Source organism: Pygoscelis adeliae, unplaced genomic scaffold, assembly GCF_000699105.1.
Source record: "Pygoscelis adeliae isolate BGI_AS28 unplaced genomic scaffold, ASM69910v1 Scaffold142, whole genome shotgun sequence".
Taxonomy (NCBI): domain Eukaryota; kingdom Metazoa; phylum Chordata; class Aves; order Sphenisciformes; family Spheniscidae; genus Pygoscelis; species Pygoscelis adeliae.
The window spans coordinates 1,227,213-1,245,777 of record NW_008824247.1 but is presented as its reverse complement, the minus strand read 5'-3'; the positions used below and the strand labels follow the sequence as shown (position 1 = coordinate 1,245,777).

Below are 18,565 nucleotides of genomic sequence, written 5' to 3'. Positions count from 1 at the left end.
TACTGTTGATGATACAGCCCAGTTTCAGCAGCGCACACAGGTCTCTTGTTAAAGATTTGTTGTTTTAAAGAAAAATATCTATTACAAAAAGAGACCATTGATCATGTAGATGGGATAGAAATTCTGATACTCGTGCATTTTTTTCTGTGCTCATTTGTCACTTAAAAAATAGAATAACAAATTACCATGTTAGGGAAGAAACCCAGCAGTGTAGCAGGTATGATAAACAGTAGATAAAACTCTTCTTGCTCCTGGGCTCAGAGAAATAATGTTTTCTTGTTTTGAAGCTTAGATTTCACCAGTCCTCATTGTGTCAGAAGGCCTGGAAGGTAGTATAATTGGAAACAAAGTTTTGCCTGAATTGAGCCCAGTATGAGAGACCTAAATCTGTTACTTTTTTTAAGAAATATCTTTAAAAATGGTATCTTATATAATCAGATTTAATAGTTGAATTTTAAAACAAAACTATGAATTATTGTATTTCTGTGGAAGGCCTTGGGGTTAGACATGGATATTAGTTTCTCTTTGTTGAAGGATAGTGTGTGGGTAAACAGATTTATTCATATGCATATCGGATTGAAATAGGTCTTCTCAGAATAAAACTGTCCATTTTGATATATTTTGGATATATTTTTATAGATGTTTTATGTTGTTCCTTTACATACGAGTGTAACACAGACAAATGTCTGCATCAATACAGTGCTTTTTTCCTTCACTACCATAGTTATTTTATCAAGGAATTGAAAATAATTTTAAAATAATATATAAATTACATGCTAGAAATAATAGAACTTGACTCACTGACTTTTTTCTAGTCTGTGTTATATTAAGCGTGATTGTTAGGTTTTTAGCTAACCTATAGATTGGGAAGTCACTGTAACCTGGCTTTTAAAAACTAGATGTACATTTGCATACTCAGATAGTGATTCTCTCTTTTCAAGTACTTCTTACAACAGATGAAGAACTGTACTATGCCAGGTTTTTTCTCCTCATCCTCAAGTCTCAATTGCGATAGTGTCTACATTAACAAATACCTGTATAATTTCACTGGCTTATTCTTTCAGTCTTTACAGGGGTAAATCTTTGCTGTAGAAGCAAAATGAATTTTACTTGTCAGTTATTCCATGTGATGGGATTGTCTTGTTCTGGATTCCTTTATGTAAACTAAAATTGTATGTAAAGGTTTAAAGAACATTATTGTTGCAAAATCAAGTGCACCAGAATATTTAAGTTCTGAGAAGGGTGTGAATGGTGTGCAGCAAATAAATGATTGCCTTACATGGTGAATAATTTGGCTTCACAGTGGAAGTAACTATTAAATAGTTTTGTATTAATAGTTTGGCAACCATATTTGATGAACAAAGGGTCCAGTGGAAGAAGAATGAAAATATGTAATTAGAGTGTATCATAATGCGCATGCAAAACCAGGCAAATTTAGTGGGCTTGGTTTTGATGCTATTCCAAATGCTTAACGTACTGACTTTAATGTTTTAAGGAAAGCAGTCTTTTACTTACTTCTCTAAGTCTAGCAAACTTGACCTGGGTGGGAAAGAGTTGAGAAGTTGATTTGGCTTCCTTAACGCCTGATTTCCTTTCCCTGAAGGGATCTACTGTGGAGAGTTTCTGCAATACTAATGTTTCCAAAGGTGGCTTGTTGGCTTAGAATGCAAAGCTTTTTAGGAATGGCTTTGATTTAAGCTCACAAGTTTTGCAGTGATACCTTACTTCTATGTCTTTTGACAGATGAGAAGACAGCATATGTTGATACTATCCATCCTGGCCCAGTTAGGCTAAAATTAGATCTTTAATCAAGTCAACTTGGTAAAGTCCCATTTAAGTTAGAGATTAAAAAAACCCACAAAACAAAGGTTTTTTGAGTATGGTGGTAGATGTGTGACCTCCAAAGCATAAAAATTATATACTTGTGGTTCCTTGCATGTTCGTGTGTGGTAAATATCTTCAAAAACATTATCACCTCCTTTATATTGAGTTTTCTGTAATGGGAAGTATTCCAATTCAGGAAACTGTAATGCAAGTATCTTTATATCCACAGCCCTCCTCCCCCAAATTTTACAATTATCTCATCATCTCCATTTTCTCCTTTGCCAGTTTTTAAAATAGATTATTTTTTTCTTGCCAAACAAAGCAGAAATACTGCCTTTAACTCTCTTGAAGTTTGGCATCAACTTGTATCTTCTGAAATACAAATGTTAGGGAAACATGTTGCAATACATCTGTTCAAGACAACCTATATAACATTTCCTGTAAGGTCTGCATATCCACGCAGGAATATTCTTACAGTTCTCTTTCCATTGCTTTCCCATCATTTTTTTTTTCCTACTGGATGTCTGCCCTACAGCAGAACACTGGTGCCTGATAACCATCAATCAGATGGTTCTCATTCCTATTTTATTCTGGTGTCACCGTGACTCGTATGTCACTGACAATTAAAATATGGTGCATTTGACTGAGCTATATGTTACAATGATTGTGGCAAGGATGTAAAATTACTCTGAATGTGGTTAGAACAAGCTCAACTCCAGCTGCATGGTAAGGTGGAATTGGTTAATAACCACGGTATGATTTCATCTATTGTCTTCATGATAATGGTAGCATCGTTTGCTTTAATAGTATTGGCTAGGGGTATATGCAGCCTTTGGCTGGATCTGGTTAAGGGTAGGTTAAGATAAGCAAAAAGTGAATGTCTGTTTGGCCTGCAGAAAAAGCATTTTTTCTCATCCTGTCCTCACTGAATTGTTGCCATGCTATTAGTTCCTGCACACTTGATACCAGCTGTTGGCTCAGGGTGATTTTTAGCAGAAGTTTAAGATAGATTCTGTCGTGGTGAATAAACTATCCTCTTGATTTTAGTGTTTTATTTATTTTTTGGTATGAAATGAAACTATTTGGCAGCTCTTCGTGTTTCTTTGCTAGGGAAATGGTGCTCTTGACATTTTAAACCATTTTTCTCTACTTCTAATTAGCCAGCACCACATTGTCCTAAATTATCCCATTTCCTTCTTGTCCAGCCTTTGGTGCTTGCCCTTGATTGTAGGCATCCTTTTTGTCATCTGCAGTCAGTGTAAATGTATCATTCCTACCCTTTGCTTTAGAGTGCTAATGATGATTTGTCACAGCTTCCTTGCTTGTAAGTCAAGATTGAGTTGCAGAGAAGTTACTTGCCTTTTTGATAAGTATTGAAGCCAATAGACACTAGAAAATAAGACAGATTTGAACTAGAAGTATGTGAATTTTTTTTTCTAAAGACTTGCTGGTAGTAAGATGCAATTTTCCGTAGAATTGGAATGAATTCTATCTGGTATCCTAAGAGACTGTTAAAATCGCAATGCAAAGATGAGTCCCTGCTCTGCTTTCTTGATCACCTTGAGGAGATGACAAGATAAGTAATCAATTACTACACAGTGCAAGAAAGTTTGATTACTTTGAGGTTTTTAATTTACTTTTCTCCAGCACAGCTGAGAAAATTATTATTATTCATACTTAGTGAATAATAAATCACCAGAGTGAATTAGCCTTTTAGGACAGATGTTTGGTTTTAGTGATGATGGACAACTTGAAGGCTGCAATCAGCAAGAATGGGGAGAACTTCTCCTAATTTCTTCTCATCTGCAGAAGAAGTAGTCCTCCTCCTGAAGAAATTCAGTAGCTGAGGTTGAGTCTTTGCTGCTTTATCATATATAAAGGTTTAAAGGAACTGTGATCTGAAAATAATTACAGAAATGTTCTTTTGTTGGCTTTAGTGGAGAATTTTATTCCCTTAGGATACTGAGGGATGTTCTTTTCTCCTAAGTTTTAGGCATTGTAATGGAAACAAATTTTAAGCAGAAGATCTAAGTGTTTTCTTTATTGTTAATGTAATTTTTAGTAGCTTGTGCTTTCATAAGTTTGCCAATATAGAAGCTTTTAGTATGAAAGACACAGAGAAAACACACTTGAAAGCTTAAATTTGCTGCTGCAACCTCTCTTTTTGAGCTTATCTTTACAACCGTAATTTTTTTATTAGCATATTACGGAGTTGTTCTGTTCTTTTTTGAGAAATAAGATAATACTCTGCCCAAGTAAAACTCCTTTTTTGTAGGCTTGCATTTTGCTTTCTTTAACTAAACACGCACTGGGGACACTGAAGAGATACAAACCTTCCCAGATGGTACTTAAGATTGGTTTTCAGCTTTCTCAATTCAGTAATGATTTCATTTTGATGTTTAGCTCTGAAGAACAGCATTAATATTAAACTGTCTGTTAATTAAATCACACTTACAATGTAAAAATGGGCAAAGACTGTTCCTCCTTAACTTCAAGTATGTTTAAAATATTGGCATTTAAAAGAGTGAATGTTTCTAAAATAGGTAAGGAAAAAGATTACACTGCATCAATAGTTACCAGATGTCTTTCAGTCCCTTTGAATTTCTGAAGGCATCAGCTCTGAGAAATATTTTTAATGTTGCCTTTTTTTTTTCCCTTAATAGTTGCCAAAAGATGAGAAAGTATAGGTGTTTGGAAACCTCTGTCTCTTCTTTGTCTATTTTATGTGATTGTTTCTTTACTTAGCTATAGTACTATTTTCTCTGTATAAAGGCTTTGCAAGACTTAATGTAAACATTGAATTAGTTGTTGTCCATAGATACCAGATTTAATGCTTGGTTTTTTGGTGAATTATCAATGGAATGTACCTTTGGAATTACATCTCCTGAATTTGTACTTTCTGAAAAGATAACTGACTCAGCATATAATGTGTTTAGCACTAGTAACACAAGAACACTTTTCAAGGGTCAGACTGAAGGTTCATCTGATCCTGCATCCTGTTTTGAGAGTGACTCGTGAGTACTGAGGAAAAGCTATAAAAGCAAAACTAATACAGAATGATATTTCCAGTACTACATCATTCCAGAGTTTGGGTTTGTGGCTTGCAGAGAGGATGTCTGCACTCTCTGACCCGTGATGGGCATTTCTTCCATGATTTGTATGGCACTGGTCTTTCATTGTGTGTTGCGCACTGATTAAAATAAATATAATAAAGCAACAATTTAAGAATGCCAAGTCAGGCACTTCAGGATTAGAAATGCCGGAAGCAACAAAACTACACAAATCACTTAATACCTTTGACTAAATTTAAAGAATCTGCAAAAATCATCCTTTGTAGGTGCTTATACACTGTGATCAAGACTTTGTTGGTCGTCTTGACAAATGGGGAAGGTTCTTGTTAAGAGACTGAACAGACATTCTTTCTAGATATCAGATCATTTCTGGAATCTTTTCCTTTTGTAGCATCTGTTCAGACGAGAAGAGCAGAGCTGTGTGTTATTCTGCACTCTAAATCAGTGAGACTAGTATTGGCAGCAATATTATCTCTGTCTTCCTGTCCGATACAAGCCTTGGGTAGATAAAAGAGAATGTTTTCATCCTTCTTTCCAACAGTGCTCTGAGAGTTCAGGTTCTTTTGATGAATAATCAGCTGCCTTGGAACTGTGATCATCAATTATTGCCATAAAATGCAAAGTCCTCTAATTTTCATTGGCTTTCTGGGATTTCATTGCTTGTTCAAGCAGTGGCAGTATCTGACATGCACCCACTTTGTGGAAATATCATCTGGAATTTGGCTGGGTTAAAATATATAGAGCTTTCTTAGAAGGTACACTTGGTCTATGTAAGCAAGTCATTCCCAACCTTAATTATTACATAAAGGACCCAAACATTCATGGGGTGTTTGGTCAGCAGTGAGTTATGTCCCCCTATGCTGTTGGTAAAGATAAATTGCCTTAAACCAAGCATAGGGGTTGCTTTAGAGCTCTTTATTAGAAAGATTCTACAAGCTGATATTTCTGCATTAAGAACATTCTAGGTCTACTAATTAAATGGATTAAAATCAAGTTAGTATAGTTTTTGTACAGTATCTCTCCCTCACCCACAACCTTAAAGCATTTTTTTTTGGGACAGAGTCCAAATGTCTTACCACTTCTTTTGGTACTCTTACCAAACCATATAAAACCAGTGAATTTACATAGTGTTGGTATGTGGCAGAGACTCTCCTCTTGTATCAATTTGATTTCCGTGTAAAATTTCGAAATCTAGAATGTAAGGGTTAAAATCTCATGACGAAAACGTTTATTAAACATTTTTAAATTATCTTTAAAAGTCAGTCCCAAAACCCATCAAGTATAGCACTGGGGGGGGGAAGGCATTCAAGAGCATTTTGTTGTGATTTTTCAAATTCATCAAATGAAAGCAGAGAGCTGTAATAAAAGCTGTCAGACTGTTTTAACTGCAGATTTTGTTGCTACTTGCATTGCTTATTATGCTGTGACAGATAGTGTTTATAGTTTTCAAACAGTTCTGCAGTACTGTTTTTGCCAAGTGATGACTGTTTATACTTGGAGAAATGTGGGCTCCCTATATTCAATCTGAAATTATTTTTATCAGTTAATGATATGATTCTTGTTTGGTGTGCCTGAGAACATCCTTCTGCGCTCTCTGGCCTCCAACTTAAAAGCTCTCTTAAGCCAAGGAGTCTTGACTCTAATACTTCCTTAAATAGCACTTATGTCCCCTCTTCTATCCACAAAGACTGAACTGGTGTGTTTTTCTGTCACTCTGAGCTTTTATTGGAAAGATATGTGATTTGAGTCCATATCTATTGTAACACGTATATTATTTCTTCATTTACAGTCTTGTAAATTGTTCTCTCTGGTCTCTGACCCAAAGGCAAACTAATAACATCTCCTACCCTTCTGCTGACAGTTTATACCTTTTGTATAATATCCTTTCCTTGATGGTTCTCTTGATGGAGAAGAGTGTATGCAATTGGAGTAAAGACCCAACAGGAGAATGTATGATGGAGTAACAGAAGCTGAAGATTTATGAAATGGCAACAGACTGAGTGGAATAAAGATAGAGGAAACAGTTAACTTTCCTTACAGAATACAGAAAGGGCAAACCAGATATGCTTAAGATGGATGAAAAATTTTACCAGCATACAAAAAAAAAAAGACAAATATGACTGGAGTAGGAACCAAACCAAAGGCATGTTAAGGTAGTAAATAATTTGATAGAAATTGACACTTGAAAAATAATACGATGAGAATTTTCTGTTTCAAATAGATGGAATACTTGTAGTCATAGCAGTTTATGTATAGGCTTACAACCTGCTGCTGCCTAGGGACTTCCCTGTGAGTACCTCTTGGCGGTTTAGAGCTGCTCTGCATAGTAACTTACCACTCTCCTATTTTGCTTTGTCCCACACATTCCTCTCTTCAGTTGGTTGTGAGTTGGATTCTGTCCAATTTTGGCATATTTCTGAAATTTAGTTGGATTGTTGTTTTTTATATAATGGAGGACTCTATGCAATATTTTCCTATCAATCTGTACTGTATATGTAAATGAAGAAATAATAGATGTGTTACAATAGATATGGACTTAGATAATGCAGATAAGCTAACTCATCATTACTACTTTTTCAGTAGGAGTTAAACCCATTGTTTTGTTTGGTTACTAATGCTGTTAGGTATTTTTTTTTTGTTCTCCGTGAATGTCCTCAAGTCACTAAATTTGCCAAAAATAGGAACTGACATTTTCTTTCACAAAAAGAAAGTGAACAAGAAGATGCTTTAAGAATGAAATAGAAGAATTTTTATTTCTTTGCTGACCATGTATCTTGAGTAACTACTAACTCAGCTACATTTGATACAGCTGTTAAATGCATTGAAGAGTGAATACTAAATATGATCTTATGGGATCAGTTTGAGAGTATTTTTTCTTTTGCACCTAAAAACTGCTTCTATAAATGAAGGAACTCCTGTTTTTATGCTTTTCTTTCAGTGATGCCTCTGTGACCTGTTAGAAAAGTAGCCTTTATTGAACATGCAAGTAGGAGTTGTTGTTTGGGATCAAGGCACTTATCCTTTCCTAACCTCTACACTTGCAGGATGTGCAAAGGACAATCAGTTGTTCCAGGTGTTAAGACACCTATTGGTAAAGGATGAATGCAAGTAGCTAGATCTTCTAGTGTTGTAAGCTTTGATCAAGTGCCATTTGACTACTACAGAAATGTTTCTAATCTAGGGAAGAAAAGATCTACTGATCCGAATCTATGTCTTAGTCCCAGATGTTTAGGGCTCTAGGTGTAGTTTTGAAATCAGCTCAAGTGGAGATATTGGCAAGTCACTTAACTGGTTTGCCTTTTCTTTTCCCTTTATAAAGTGAGGGTTTTTGTCTGCTCCTTGGGCTGCTTATAAGGAAGCAAATGTAAATTCTCATTGGGTATTAAAACATCAACAAAAAATTGTATTTTTTGCATGTCTGCTTGAGGTCTCTCTTTTGTGTTTTTTTTTTTTTTTTTTCTTCCCCTCAATCAGATACAAAGAAGGTGGTGAAGCTTTGTTAGTATTGCTTCCCTCAGAAGAAAAAGGCATGGTGGAACAGCTGGCACAGAGGAAAGTACCTGTCAGCGAAATCAAGTAAGTGACTAATGGCTTGTCTGTTATTCAGCCTTCTTTCTATAGGAATAATGTGTGGTGAGTCTATGATGGAGTAAAGCGCTTGAATTGCCTGGAGCTGGACAAACAAGGGAGATAATTTGATTTTGATAGTGTTGTAGAAGGAAAAGACCTTGAGAGGTTACCTGTTCCATCCCCTTTCCCAAAGGCAGGATCAGCTGCACAAATCCTTCTTATCAGATGCTTGTCTAACTTGCCAATGAGTATCTTCACAGTTTCCCAAAGTGATCTCATCTATACTCAACAATTCCTGCCATTAAGGTTTTTTCTTCAAGTATCTGATAAGCCTTGTAAGTAATTTAAGTGAAATATTTCTTTTGTCCTGTGCCAAGAATATATGGAAAATTATGTATTCTCTTACTCTTTGCAACTACTTTTTATGTAATGAAACATTATCATGCTATCTCTTTCTCTTCTTTTGCAGATTAAACAATTACAATTTCTTTAATCTGTTCTATGTTTTTATACCTTTTATCATTCTTGTTTCTCTTACCTTAGTTCTAGATTGTTTCTCCAATCTGTCATGATCTTTCTGAATCATTTAGTTGAAGAATAGGAAATAAAAGATGTGGCTAAATGGTCATTTTACATATGAGAGAGTATTCTGATGGAGACCTGTAGAGATCTATGCTATCTGTACAAAAGAGAACTGACTTTGAAAGAGTTGCAGAAGCATATAATGATACCATGTAAAAATAAAAAAGCACTTATGTTTCCAATTTCTATTAAATGCAGAGTAATAGACATGTAGGAAAGACAAAAACCCTAACTGTAGAATTAATAGAAAAACCCCACACCACTAAAAAGCATCGGTGGTAATCTCTTAATTACTTGTGAACTGCACTTGTGAATGCTGCATCTGTATAACAAACTGATTACACAGCAGCCGGTGAAGTAAATACACCTTTTCTGGTCAAACACGAGTATCAATTCTGTGTAGAACATGCATGAACTTCAAACATAAGACAACTTCTGCTAAAACAGCGAAAATAAGGACTAGAATGGAGTCAAACAACTATCAAAAGTCTTATTGTGCTTAAAGCTTTCTTTTGACGTTGCTGTTTAAAAAAACCCCCACAAAACAAAACAAAAAAAAAAAAAACAAAAAACCAAAACCCCCAACTGAATGTGGACAATATCAGTAAGGAAACTGAATTAATCTGATATCTTCTTTTCCTTTAAGTGTCATAGTGCTTTAAAAGGATCTGTTGTATAACCACCACAGCCTAAGCAAATTGTCTCTTTTCCCAAATTTCATCTTTTTTCTTCTTAAAATGATAGTTATTCAAATAATTTATTTTATTTTGATATTCACTAAATAAATGTCTGATCTCATGCATATTATTAATATCTCACTTTTCTTTGACAGCTAAGCTTTCAACTTCTTGAGTAATGCAGTTAGTTCTTTGAACGGCTTATCATAGAACATGGTAAAAAAGCCTCTTTAGCCTGTATTTATTCATGCAAATCCAAATAGGTATTTTTGTACCAGAATAACAGTTCAATTTTAATAAGGCAAGTACTTCATTTCCCCCCTAATAAATGTGTCTTCCATTTATAATCCAAGTTAGATGTGTCTCTGGAGAGGCAGCCATGGCTGTGTCTCTTAACACATTCTTGCTAATCTGATGTTGTATCAGTGGAAAAGTCTGCTTTTTTTTTTTTTAAACATCACCCCAAAAATTCGTTCTTTTACCAAGCCACTAGGGCATATGTATAATAAATACATTGAAGTAACATTCTTAACTGGAATCATTATAAGTAAATTCAGGGCTTTTGGTTGGTAATATATTTTAACAGCCTGCCCCGAGATCCAGGTTTTCAATCTGCAAAACATACTCTATTAGTATTTGTGACATCGTAATGAAGGGGAATGCTTTAACTTCGAATAGTCTACCTAGTGTGGTTAAGGCTTAAACGATTTAGCATCGTACCTCTAAGATGCTAACTAAAACTCCTTAAAAAAAAATTCTTGTAATTACTTGTGGATTGCACACCAGTTTCATCCTAAAAGTTTTTAACTACAACTTTTCTTAGGTCGTTTACTTCTACCCACTTTCCCAATTAATACAACCCTGGTGTGTTTTGTCAATTGATAAATTGTTGAAGAAGTTCCATCAACCCATGAATCATGTTCCAGGTCTTCTGTTGAAGTCTTCTGGTGCTGTTTGTGTATATTCACCTAATTATAGATTCTCAAGAATTGATTTAACTTGCGAGTTAGAAGGTAATGAGCGTTGCTCACTGCCAACAGACTTTAACTCTTCAAACTTCTGCAATTCATTCTGAAAGCTTTTTGTTTCTAAAACATCACTGTCAATTAAAGTGCTTGTTTTGCTGTTCTTGTTAACCTGTTATCTTGCATAGGGACTGCAAGAACCAGTTTTCTGTTACTTTCCTTGGTTTATTTTTTCTGACCTACAAACAGCTCTAAACATTTCTTTATTTCATTTAGACAGAGTTTTTAAAACAGGTCCATCATTTCAAAGGAGAAAGGGGAATAACTTTTCTCTTTTCCTGAGTACCAGTTCAAAAGGCTAGGGTTTAGGCTGTTTTCCTAATTTTCAATTTTAAATCTAAGCTCCCTGTAAAGTCTGTTAGTATACCATACCTTTCTAATCAGCACAAGCTGCCAATTTAGAAGTACTGCTTTTAACAATACATCTCTTTTTCATTGTTCAAACAGAGCAAGCAAAAATGCAAAATATGCAATAATAAATACTGTATTTTAGAGCATCCAAATATGGCAAAAAGCTACTCTGAAAGTATTAAATATTATGTACTCCTTACAAATATGTACATAACTTCAAAGTTTTAGATACAAACTGTAAACTGAAATTATTTTTGATAATACCTTGAGACTACTTCATTGCATCCCATTTTGTTGAGTAACAGGGTAAGACCTGCTTCCTAAGGGGTTATTGTAACAAATTTCGTGTCTAGAAAATTTTACCAAAGGAAGTGCAAGTACATAGATACCCACAATGTAATACTGCTTGCTTTAATATTACAACAAAAATGTTGTTCTTGAAGAAACAATAACAACAACAAACCACCTTTTTTTCTGACAGTGGAGAATACTTGGATATGTATTCTACGACAGTAATATTAATGCTAGGGAATCTATTAAAACTTGCTGCCTCCCAATTACCATCGTTACTGTAGGACAGTCTGTTTGTCTCACTAACCAGTGTGGTTATGCACCTGTACGTGATCTGCTGATGTGAGGCTGGCAACTCTGAGCAGCCGTCCTTAGGTCCCAGCTCTTCCTCCTCTCTCCAACCTTGCAGGTTGTCCAGTGTAACCATAGGGAGCCACGGTCCAGGCTGAGAGCACGGAGCAAAACCTGCTGCTGCTTGGAAGCTGGGTGGAGTATGGAAACTTTTGCTACATCATGGCAGCATGGTCTTTTTGGCGGTTGTTGAGCTTTTTTTGTTTAAATTCTGCTTTGGAGAGGATGGGGAAGAGAGAGTATCTAGTTAAAGCAGTGCTTGTATCCTGCTCTTAAAAACAGGGGGAATGAGTGGAAAGCCGAGGGCATATCGACCAGGAAATTTGGAGAGTGCTGTCTGATCAGTTTGTAAGACCAAGCAAGCTGAGTTCATATTTATATGAAATCATGACACAGTCATATATAAATTCATATTTATATATCATGGCACAGTCAAGTGTGGCCATTTATGCAACTGCTAGGCAAAACAACAGTTTCAAAAAGTTATACTGCTCCTTAAATGCAAGATTTGTACTCGCAGAGTAAGAAAAGAAAGAAACAGCCTAGTTAAAATGACAGACAATGTCATAAAATCCCCTTCTAGTTTTTGCATAGGTGGTTCTAGCTCACTGGTTCTTAGCTGATTAGGCAAGCTTATAAATTAAGATAATTCATTTAAGTGATTAGATTTTAGATTTGTCTCTCCAAATAGTCACATATATGTAATTATTGTAAAAAGTTTTATTTGTTCAGAAGGAAAAAACATGCCAACTCGTTAAAACCAAAATCCAATTTAACAATGACCAGCTTTCTTATTTTTGGAATCCCAGCATGAGACGAGGACAACAGTGGGCGGTTGTCATGAGACAGCGTTGGAGAGGAGAGAATCCAGTATTATGACTCTTTTTTTTTTAATATTCAGTGTTGCAAATTTACTCATTCATTAACAAACACATAACCTCAAAATGTGCTTGAGGCACCACATTCTTGGTTGACATTGCTTAGATTTACACCACAGTATCTTGGCTTGCTTTTAACTGTAAAGCATCTTGTGTTTTCTGTCTTTTTCAAACCCTTTTCTTGCAAATTTCAACCAAATTACTTAAACTAAAATTTATATGCAGTCAACAAAGTGTTGTTACATCTTGTCTAAGATTATTGCTCATTAAGCTTGGTGCCCCAATGATGTATTGTCTCCTGTAAATAGTGAATCACATTCCTACAATAATCAAGTTGTTATAGAAAATAATGAGTAATAGTGGGCCCAGGTGAGAACTGGAATTTGGTATGCATTCTGAGTTTCGCAATGAGTCAATCCCAACTACTCTTTGAGTACAGCTCCAAGGCCAGTTTTGCATTTACTTAAAGATTTCATGTAGACCATATTTCCCTAGCTTATGAGAATGTGCAACTGCCAGATGCTTTGCTGACATCAAGATATGGCATCTGCTGTTTCTTTCCCGTTCTTAAAGCCTGCTAAAGCTGCTATGAAGGATAATGAAACTGATTAGTCTGACTAAGCTATGTTGGTGCTTACAAATTGTTTTTTCGGTATCAAGAAAAAAGTTAAATCGTTTAACTTCTCTTTTTTTTTTTGTCCCCTTTGAAGATGAGCACTATGTTTACCTGCCCTGTCTCATAGATTTTTCTCTCTCAGATGTGTTCTCAAGAATAGATACAGCTATGACTCAAAGTGCTCTGACTTTCTCTCTAGTTGCTATGGAGCAAATTTCTTTTGCTGATTTATCTAAGTATCTGTTACCCTGTGATTTGCGATTCTGGTGTGAGCTTGGACTATGCTGTAGCTGTTGTTAGCTGTCTGACTGTAGCCGCCACTTTGAGTGAAGACAAGGGAAAAAAGACACTGGCTAATTTAAGTGCCTTGAGGTTGTCTCTTAATAGCTTTCCCATAACTTAACAGCAATGCAACACTGCTGGGCTGTCTTACTGCTGGTGTTCGTGTAAAAAAAATTTTTTTTTTTCATGCTATCCCTTCTTTACTTTTTGTATCTCATTTTGTGCTTGTATTATTTTATCCCAGTGAATTTGTGCTGGTTTTATACTTGTCTTCAGTTCTACTTTAAGCTTTCTTCTTGAGTTTCAGGTCTCTGTAAACATGTTGATTTCATCTAGCTAGCCTTTTCACTCTTCGTCCTGTATTTCCTCTGCAGTGCAGTAGTATACTTTGTGTTTTGTACCTTCTAATACAATTTGGTATTAAGCAAGCCACTGCTTTTATTTTGCTATCCTACCATTTTTCCTTTGTTAGGATCATAGATATTTTCTTTGTCACCTTCTCAATCTTGTTTTATAGAATAAAATCGAGAAGAGCCTTCTCTCTATTTACTTTTTCTGTCTTTGGTATCTTGTGTGCATTCTGTCCTGCATTGCATTTCAAAGACTTGTTGGTCAGTTTGTCCCCCACTGAATTTTTCATGCCTCTTCTTTTCTCTCTTATGTCTTTACACTTTCAGAGCAAATTATATGGTGGCTTGAAACTGGAACTCAGATTTTTGATCTTTCACTAGCACTGTAGCTAAATAGCTTTTGGGTGCACTACAGTCTTCCACTGGCTGTATCTGACAGAGATAGGAAATTGAAATGGTGAGGGAATAAAGCTTGATGTCTTTATAAATTAAGGTATTCTTTGGTAATACCCTCCAACCCTTTGCTTAATTGCTGCATTCATATTTAGTAAGAATAATAGATGATCATAATGGCTTACATTACAAAAAATGACTATAAAATGTTTTTTAATCAGTCATGTTTTCTAGACTGACTTAGTGCTATGTGAAGAAGCATGATTTTGATTCTTTTTTTTTTTTTCTTGACTTCCTGCAGCAAAGGCTATGTTTTGTTGTACTGTATGGGATGACATGGCATACTGCAGCATGAACCAGAGTAAGAAATCTGGTAGTTGTGCATCTCTTTTGACCTCTACTTGAGGAGTACCCTCCTACCGTGTTTGGTAGGTTGTATGATACACTTGGGTGGCAGTAGCAGATCAAAACCAGAAGTAGATAAGAAAAGATCTGGGCAAATAAACCTGGAATAGTATAGGTATCACTGGAATAAGTGTAAAAATCCAGAGTCTGGGAGAGGACTTGCATAACTTCTTACTAGGTTTAATGGCATTTTCTATAGTACAGTCACTGTTCTTTATTCACCTGATCAGTATTTTGAGAAGCTCTTAAATCTGTTTAATCTCAATGTCCTTTATTTTTGCTCATCTGGCTCTAAGAAAGTAGTGCTTAAATTTCAGTATTCCCAGGACAATGGATTTTATTTAAGCTTTCAAAAATGCTGAGAATTTCCTTATGAAGACTGCTATCTCAGTATAAAGTAGTACTATAATTCATATTGCTGCTTCTGTATTTTTTTCTCAGTATTTTTATAAGTTCAAGAAGTTCTTTACTGCTGATTTTTGGCTTTGCTTTGGAAGAAGTTTCATCACATTCATTGAAAACTGTCTCTGGATAAAAAGTCTGAGCTCCCATTTGTTTTTTCTGTATTATTCGTTTCAGGAGTGTATGCTTCATCCGTAATATGGTTCCATTCTAAGCTCGTTTAGAGTGGTAATAGCTTTACACATATGAAAGCAATGCAGAAGAAGTGAAGATACTCTTGAGAACTTAATAGGTGCTTATTTTTGCATGTTCTAATAATTAAAGCTAACTTTTTTTTTTTAATTAGAATTAATCCTGAAAAACTTACAGACATTCAAAAGAGGATGCAAGCTTTCTTAGCTCAAGATCAGGAGTTAAAAGACAAAGCTCAAAGGGTAAGTAATCTGCTGCACTATAGTTCTTGAGGCATGCTAGTCGAATAGAACTGCTGTTGGACTGACCTGCTCATATATGCTTTAGCAGCAGTGTTTGGAACTGCTCAATTGTTCTGATTTTTAAGCTTTAAAACATGGCATCAGTAGAAACAGTAATCGTGTTATTAGCAGCTGGTGGTAAGTATGCCTGTATAGCCTGTGTGAGTTGATTCTCAACACAGGCTCACGACCCTAATGCCTGAAGAGCCATCTGACCTACTGCTGTTGTGCCAAAGTTAAGGCATAGGTGGGGACATATTTATTGTAGAATCTTGAGTATGAAAGGAATTTTTTATTTGGTAGTCACTGCTTCCCAGCTGTTTGAGGGTTTTTACTGTTTTGTTTGGGTCTTTCCCAGCTGTTTGCGTCCTGTACCTGCGGAGGAGTAACTCCATACACCAGTACAGGCTGGGACCAAATGGCTGGAAAGCAACTTTGCAGAAAAGGACCTGGGGCAACAGGTTGTCCTAGTGGACAGCAGGCTGAACATGAGCCAACAATGTGCCTTTGCAGCAAACAAGGCCAACCACAGTCTGGGCGGCATTAGGCACAGTGTTGCTGGCAGGTCAGGGGAGGTCAAGATCCTTCCCTTCCCCTCTACTCAGCCCTGGTGAGACACATCTGGAGCGCAAAGCTTGATTCTGGGCTTCCAGTAAAAGACAGACATGGACATACTGGAGGCAAGACCAATGAAGAACCACAAAGATGATTGAGCACTTGAAGTATCTCCTGTATTAGGAGAGAAGTATAAATTAGACGGAGCCAGAGTTTTCTGACTGGTGCTCAGTGACAGGAGAGGAGGCAATGGGCACAAATTCATATACAAAATCCTCCAATTTAACCCAAGAAAAAACATTTTATTGTGAGGGTGGCTGAACACTAGAACAGGTTGCACAGAGAGGCTGTGCAGTCTCCATTGTTGGATATTAAAAAGTGGGTGCATTCCTGAGCAGCCTGCTCTAGCTGACCTTGCTTTCAGCAGGGATTTGGACTAGCTGATCTCTGGAGGTTCCTTTCAACATCAGCTGTTCTGCAATTCTGTAAAGCATAAAGCTGTTATATCGGTGCAAATCTATCTTTTTTTCATCATGTATCCTTGGTAGCACGATGGAGAATAGGACTGTGTACCATTCTGATTGAAGTGGATAGGTGAATCGGTAGTTCCTCCTGAGAGGACTTTTCTTGGGGAGCTGTTATAGAACATTTTGAAATAATCAAACAAGGTTACTGAAAAGTAGCAGATCTCATTCCTTGTGCTTAAAAAGTTAAAAATATGAAACCATGTAGGCCTCACATGCTCACTTTCTTAATCAATTTTTATTGTTGTATCTCCTGAATATATATGACAGTTTGTCCTTTCTCAGTGGTAAAATCCAATGCATTGAATAAAGCATTTTAACTTTCATTTGGATTTAAATGAGAAGCAAAATAGATAGAATAGCTCTTCCAGGTAAGATGGAGAAGTGTGTGAATTGGGACTATGAATGGGATTTCTTTGCTGTGCTCGTTAATGTTGGGAGACTCCATGAACAGTATGTGAATTTCACCAAGATTTTAGCAGGTTTGGGGGAAGGTAGGAAAACTTAAAATAACTAGGTAGGTTCCTGGACTAGAATGAGCTAGTTGTAAAAGATACTTCCCATGGAAGATGGCCTGTGAAACATTTCTGGGCATCATGCTGCCTCTTCTTGCCATCACTAGACATGTTTGCTGACCTTTCCCTGGTTTTATACTATCTTTAGGTTGTGAACTTTTTGGGATAAAGCTTACTACTTGTGTTATTGAAGCACTGCAATGTGTTAGTTTTCTGAGGTTGGTTGGTTTGTTTTAAACAGTGTGGATATCATGAGCCTATGAATTCTGTAGTTGTACCAAGTGTCTTCCAAACTGTGCAAAATCAGGAGTTCAAATTGAGTGAGATGCAGGGAAACAAGATGATTAGAAGAAAAATAAGTGACCTGAAAGATTTTCTTTTTTGTTCTACATGTAGGTCAAATTTAAAGAGCACTACCAAAGGCCAAATGATCAGAAATTCATAAATGCCAAAGCCTCAGAAATGCAAGTTCTACCCAAGGAAAAGATTGCAGAAATTCTGGATTAGTGTAAATAACTTTTTATTTGTCTGAGCTTGCATGGGCATTTATGACACCTGAAGATATTCTGGTAAACCTGAGTGATAGGGTAAAATGAAAAGGGGATCATGAATGCTCAAAGATAGGCTAAGAGTTGTAGCCTTTCTGCTGAACTCGGATGTAAAATGAGGCAAGTTGCAATATTTAAAACTCTTAAGGTGAGGTTCATCTCACCTCACTTTAGATGTCCTATGTGAGCTAGTCTGCCTGAGCTTTCATTTATAGCTGACAGAGAGGAGTAGGCACTTTAGGATGCATCCTGACATGGATACTTTAAAAACCCTTTGGGATGGATGAATGGTGGTTTCTTTGCACTGCAAAGGTAGCCTGCGTGACGTGACCTAGCTTGGATGCCTGCAGTAAAGACACTGGATCAGAGGAATGTCGTTCTTACTTTCCTAAACAAGGAGTCATAAATCAAAGTGCCTGAGGAAGTCAGTGGGAGCTTTGTGAATAAAATGTCTAAGGCAATGTTCAAGGGACTACTTTTAAAACTATTTTTGGTGTTTAGGTATCCCAGGTTTTTGTAGTGCACAAAGTATTACTTGTAGCATGTGCAATGTCAGCATAAGCTTCATCCTGATATTGCACAGGCCACACGTACTGGTGACATACTACGACCATTTGCAACAGCTCCGGAAGTTGCAGTTACAACAAATTGTATCAGAAGTGACAGAGCAGCTGGTTGGGGGAGGATGAGAGTAGGAAGAAGCCAGTGTCATCTTACTTGGAATGAAAATACTAACAAACCTCTGTTTCTGGCTTTGGCTTTTTAAGATCTCTTAAAAGGCAGAGAGAGATCATCCTGAATTGGGTGAAAGAAAATAATGATAAAGTTTCAAAATAGCACAAGAATAAAATCAAACATGGGCTGTCTGTCAATGTTACAGAA

At 36.3% G+C, this 18,565-nt stretch overlaps 1 protein-coding gene across 1 annotated transcript in view; it reads left to right on the top strand.

The window, feature by feature from the left end:
• Positions 1-18,565, top strand: part of LOC103926414 (probable ATP-dependent RNA helicase DDX10) — an 84,971-nt gene that overhangs the window by 53,270 nt on the left and 13,136 nt on the right. Inside the window, exons 12-13 of the mRNA XM_009335278.1 lie at positions 8,370-8,471; positions 15,415-15,502. Coding sequence (XP_009333553.1) covers positions 8,370-8,471; positions 15,415-15,502 — 190 coding nt within the window. The remainder of the gene's footprint in view (positions 1-8,369; positions 8,472-15,414; positions 15,503-18,565) is intronic.